At 41.4% G+C, this 6,040-nt stretch overlaps 1 protein-coding gene across 13 annotated transcripts in view; it reads right to left on the bottom strand.

The window, feature by feature from the left end:
- Window positions 1-6,040, bottom strand: part of FGD4 (FYVE, RhoGEF and PH domain containing 4) — a 146,060-nt gene that overhangs the window by 48,920 nt on the left and 91,100 nt on the right. For all 13 annotated transcript variants that reach the window (XM_025202866.1, XM_025202868.1, XM_025202861.1 and 10 more), the window contains one exon: window positions 2,153-2,336. In XM_025202866.1, coding sequence (XP_025058651.1) covers window positions 2,153-2,244 — 92 coding nt within the window. In that variant the 5' untranslated portion in view covers window positions 2,245-2,336. The remainder of the gene's footprint in view (window positions 1-2,152; window positions 2,337-6,040) is intronic.

Below are 6,040 nucleotides of genomic sequence, written 5' to 3'. Positions count from 1 at the left end.
ACCCAGCCCACCCCACGCCCAGTCATTGCACTCCCTGCCTCCCAGCACTGTCCACACCACATAGCTTGGCTGCATTGCCGGAGCAGGGAGCACAGACCTGGTCTGGTAGGACGTGTGAGTGTACGTCTGGTTGTGGGGGTGTGTGCGTGTGCAGCCAGAGGCAGAGTGGGTGGGTGTTGGTGTGTTCATTGGGCAAGTCCCACATGCACAGCCCACCATACACATGCACCCACAGTTCCCTCACACTGCCATACACACAGACCACCACAACCCCATACCCACCCAGACCCCCCATATGCTCCCTCACCCCACATACCCACACACCCATAGCCCCCCAGAAACTTATGCCCACCCCCTACAATATACAAGTGTAAGACTTCATTTTTAAGCTGTTGTGCAATCACCTCTATGTACACTACCCAAAAACATGTACATCGGGACAGAAATATTTTTTGAAATCAAATTAACGAATGCTGTAGGTGTTTTGTTTTTAGAATATAATTTGGTATTTTTCTGGTTCCAAGATGGCAAAACCCCTTGCTGAAAGGAGTACTTCTGGAGGCAAGGGGAGGGACTTCTGGTGGCAATGGTCAGGGGCTAGGGGGCGGGACTTCAGGTCAGAAGATGGTGACCATGGTCGGAGCACCTGCCAAGGGGCGGAGCTACCCATGCAGCTCTTGACGGCTTGCCAAAATTCAGTAAGTGACCCTCCACCCAAAATAATTGCCTGCCCCTGGTTTACATGGCCAGTCCCAAAAGATTAAAAAACGTATCATCCGTTCAGTAGTTTAGCTCCACTCCAGTGGGAATCACAGTAAGGAATATTGAGAAGCCTGTTGGAGCAATGATGCAGCTCCACCCCTTGGCAGGTGCCCCTCAACAATGATGCAGCCTTGCTTAACTCCCATCTTAACTTCAAATGTATCTGTGATAGATCCATTATTGAGAACCACTGCTTGTATACCAGCATGGCAAAGAATGGTGAGGAATTTCAGTGGGCATCTGTACTTCAGAAGGATTCTCAGAAGGCCATGTCAGGGAGAACTTACTTCTCCCCCTCCTGTACCCCCCCCTCACCTTTTGGGACTAGCCATGTAAACCAGGGGCAGGCAATTATTTTGGGTGGAGGGTCACTTACTGAGTTTTGGCAAGCTGTCAAGAGCCGCATGGGTAGCTCCAACCCCTTGGCAGGTGCCCCAACCATGGTCACCATCTTTTGACCAGAAGTCCCGCCCCCTGACCCCTGACCTTTGCCACCAGAAGTCCCTCCCCTTGCCCCCAGAAGTACTCCTTTCTGCAAGGGGTTTTGCCATCTTGGAACCAGAAAAATGACCGATTTTATTAGGTCATCATGATGGGCCTCCCAATTTTTTTTTTGCAGCCCCCACCCCAAGAGTCAAAGCATAATTCTAACCCTGGACAGGATAAGAGAAGCTGTCAGAGGTAAGATGCTTTTTTGTCCTGACAAGAGGCCACACAGATTTAGACATCCCATTGGCAAAGTAGGGCAGGGCCTGTATATGTTTATTAAAAAAAATAAGGAATTATAAGTTACCTGGAGAATTTTATATTGCTTATTCCCAGCTATGAACATTATTCAATATTCTTTCAAGAAAATTCTTTATTTTACTTTAGGTTTTACTAGAGAGACTAATACTTCATAAATAATTTGCATTATACACACGCAGGTACTACCTGAAAGCCTATTGTAAACAGTAGGAAAAATACTGCCCTACAAAACAAGAGCGACATAACAAAGACATTTTAATATACAGCATATTTTAATTGAAAGATTTTTTTCTTAGCATAAAATACTACAAGTAGACATCCGTAGTATGTCTACCTATGTAGATATTTTGTTGCTTCCCAGATGTGACTTGTACAAAATACAAGTTACACTGAGAAGCAACAAAACCTGAACAGTCATTTACATACATTTTATTATGGACACTACTGTGCTCCCATTTAAACCAGTTTCAAGACATCTGTTGACTTCAGTAAGAACACCCTGTGGCTGCATCTGTCTACTGCATATGCTCCCATTCACTTATGCAACATACTATAGCTCATTCATATGCAAACAATATGATTTTTAAAACAACTGAAACATTGTCCCTTCCCCACTCCTTTACCAAGGCAATACATTACACACCTGCCTCCTTCAAAATGACTGATGAGATCGGACACCTTGCTGGATTTTTCTTTTGAGACACAAGAAGCAGAGGTAGATGTAACTTCCTCCATTCTTGGATTTGATCTTGGTAAAGCTTTATGCCTTGGAGTTTGGTATGTAATGGATGAAGACAAATTCTGTAGATGTTTTGGCTTTGGAGGCACTGTAAGATATGAAAAATATAGCAGTAGCAGTCGTTGTAGTAGTAGCTTATTTATAGCTTTCACCAAAACAATACAATAAAATGAACAATAAAATTGTATGCAACAACATACATATAATTTATCATGTTTACTAATTTACACAGTAAGATTATCCATTCTACCAGTTTAAACCAAATTAAAACAGAACACATTATATGATGATATAAAAGTAAAGATAAAATGAAGCAGTGCACAATAAAACAAAACATGAGAATTCTATTTGGACCCTATTCTTTGTGCATGTAACACAAATATAAGGAGTACAGGACAGGTTCCAAAATGTTACAGAAACCAGATGTTTTCTACTTCATTAACACAGTATTTAGAATTTCCCAATAATGGAGAGATTAATTTTCCTCTTATTTCTTCAAAGAACAAGTATGACCACAAATAGGGATTTGTGTCATCTATCTCATTCTTCTCACAAGCAGATGTTCTGTCTGAACATGGGGTCTGACACCAATTGCCCATGACAACTGCAGATCTCAGAGTGAATCTCAATCTAGTAATGGCCTCTCATTGTTTGTAGCTGGGTAAGTGTCTAGACCAAAAGCGTACTTTACTAATCTTAATAAGGGGGAAATCTGAGACAGGCAGTCTCAATGCCAGAATATCTGTCTGCATACTAGAATATTTAGTTCTTAAATTTATGCCTTTTTTTAAATACAGGGAAAATATTGGGTCAGTGATCCTCAGTATATTTCCTAGGCCACTTGTCTGGAGAAGAGCACAGATGTTATTTAACTATCCTAACAATGGCTTACTTGACAAAAGAGAGACTTCCAGAATTGATTTCTTAGTGTATGTGGCATGTGTTAACGATCTAATTTTCATCCAACAGTTTAGAATTCTTAATTAAGGTACCAGGTCTCACAGCTATCAGTCCAGTTTCAGAGTGCATGAACTCCTCCCATTGTAGAATTAGGTAGAGTTTAAAAAATATACAAGTCGGCAGTTTGTGTTGCTAAAATATTATACGATTTCACACACACAAGAAAAGGAATAAAAATAATCCTGTAAACCTACTGAAATGTAATGTTTAACGGTCATCACATCAGTATATTAGTTTCAATATTTACTGTAAAGCACCAGACATCCAGTTTGTAGAAACTAGCCAATGACTAACAAGCTGTAACCACTGACTCTCCCTAAATAGAACCAGAGTAATTAGATAATCTAGTTGGTCAGCAGCACCCAGAGGTCATTTCAGTCACTTTTTCCCAACAACAACAACATGCCGAACAAAACTTTGGTGCTCTCATGCACCAAGAATGACAGTTTATTCAAGGAGATCTTTGCTTCAGAAAAGCTTCAGTTCAGACCTTCTGCTACCAAAATCCTCAGCTGATGCAAATAGTGATAGCTCTACTGACTTCTGTGGGCTTATACACACTTACATTGCTGAGAATCTGCTCCAACATATTATATTATAGATATAGATATATACAAATATTAAAAAACACCCATCCTTTGAAATACACAGTATAAAAGATGCAACAGAAGTGACTCCCTCTGGGGAAACTTCTCCCTGAAGAGGTTAAGGAAAAAAGACAGCCTTTTGCAGCATATCTAAAAAATTAAAAGAATGCAGGCTCTGGCACACTAAAACACAGGTAAGCCAGTTTCCATATCATTGAACCCTGCTGGAGAAGAAACTATTAATACCTTGTCTTTTTTAGACTGACTGCAGCCCATAAGCCTCCATTTAGCAAGACAGGCCACAGCTAAGGAAGAAAATAGGAAGGACAGGTAAGCGTCGTTAATAATTACTGTGCTATGCCTAAATGGCAAACATCTCAGCCTGAACCCTTTTACTGAACCATTATACACCTCCATGTCTGGCCTTTTATTTTGCAGCCAAACATCTCCAAGTTTAAATTTCAATCCATCCTTTCCCTCCCAATCCTATAAAAAGCCATTTTTTCTTGGAATATTAGTAACTGGACCTGGTTTTATGCAGTATAGGTATGAGGCAGAAAGCCATGTCATAAGCAAAGCACTGACATTCAGGGTGTGTACAGATGTTTAGGTAGTCTGGTAGGGCAGCACTCTAACTATGGCACTTTACACAAAAGCACCATAATGAGAGTGCCATTGAACCTAACAGGCATTTATTTGCCTGCTGCCTCCTGGCTGCCGTGCCTTGAGCCAGGGGGTGAGAATTGAGCCCCCCCACCTTGCAGACCCAGCCTGGGTCCCCCTAAGACTCCAGCAGGGATAGCTGGGCCAGGCCTGTGAGGCAGGGGGACTCTATCCCCGCAAACTCTGCCCCAAGCTCTTGACAGCAGCAGCTCACAGTTGCTGGCTTGGCTTTGCCGCAGCCAGAGCTGGGGCACCTTTACCTGATACTACATCATATTAGAATTAACTTTTCATGCCAGTTTATCATGCCATTTTTCATCACCATTTTTAAAGCACTCTGCAGCCCCCGACATTTGATATATTACAGCTAGAGCGCTTTTGGCAGCTTCATTACGCAAAGCCTAACTTCTGTACACACCCACAGCCACAGTTGTGGGGACAAGGGAGAAAGAGGGACACAAATGAACAGAATTTCTCTATGTAATTCTCTTTCTGAAGCTGCCACTCACAGCATCTGAGAAGCAGTACTTCCACTCCAGTCTGATGCTGTTTCTTATTATTGTTTCAGAACAGCAAACCTGCTCCAGTTCTGCAAGAAAACAAGAGGGCCAAATTCCACAGATGCCCCAAAGAACAACCTAAAAAGAAAATATATGGGGGTGGGGAAGGGAAGGAAAGGGAAGGGTAGAAAGTGCGCACCCACACACACACACACACATGGTTACTTCAATAAATGGCATCAGTTTGTTACTGACTGCAAGCAGGGGAGGGACCAATCCACAAAAGGAAGTAATCAGTTTGTTAATCCCTTTTAATTTGAAGCCTCCACTGGAGATTGATCAGCTCTTGAAAACATACATCATGGGCACTATCTTTCCAGTCAAGAAAACAACACACCAGCGGAATAAGTGCCAAGAAGAGGTTCATAGAAAGACAAGAGGGTGGCATTATTAAGAAGTATGTGTTGTACATTAAAAAAGAGTAAAGGAACTGGTACATGGCACTGGACATGATTAAAAACACATCTATTTCCATAACAAGACATACTCTGAGGTAGTTTATCATTTGGCTCTGGAACAGTTTACATGGAAATTAGTTCAAGCCATGTCACCATGATTTAAAAGCTTTTGTGAAGAAGACACTGGCAAATATATTTTGTCCTACAGGAAACAATCATGCCTAGAAGGAAGATAGACCTAATCCAGCTGAGTCTATCCATTTGTATCTTGTATTCAGGTATGGCAGGTAAAAATAAATTCTGTTACCAATAGGAAAGGGGAAAAAAAACCCAAAATAGACCTCTCTTAAATGATCTTTTAGCAACAACTTCAATGGAAATATAAGTGTGAATGGTACTTTACAAACAGATTAAGTAGACACAAGTCTTCCCCAAAATGTTTATAACTTCACTCATACCAACAGGAAAGGATGACAAATGAAAAGGAACAAACAGAAAGGGGGAAAGGGATGAGGTTTGCCGAGAGAGACAAGAAGCTTCCATTATGTATTGTCCTTGGCCCTTTAAAAATCTGATCTATAGATATTATTAAGGTAAGTCTATGAACAGGAACAGACAAGAGCA

Source organism: Alligator sinensis, unplaced genomic scaffold, assembly GCF_000455745.1.
Source record: "Alligator sinensis unplaced genomic scaffold, ASM45574v1 scaffold957_1, whole genome shotgun sequence".
In the NCBI taxonomy this organism is placed as follows: Eukaryota; Metazoa; Chordata; order Crocodylia; family Alligatoridae; genus Alligator; species Alligator sinensis.
Note: the sequence above shows the minus strand (reverse complement) of the source record. Positions and strands in the feature narration are given on the sequence as shown.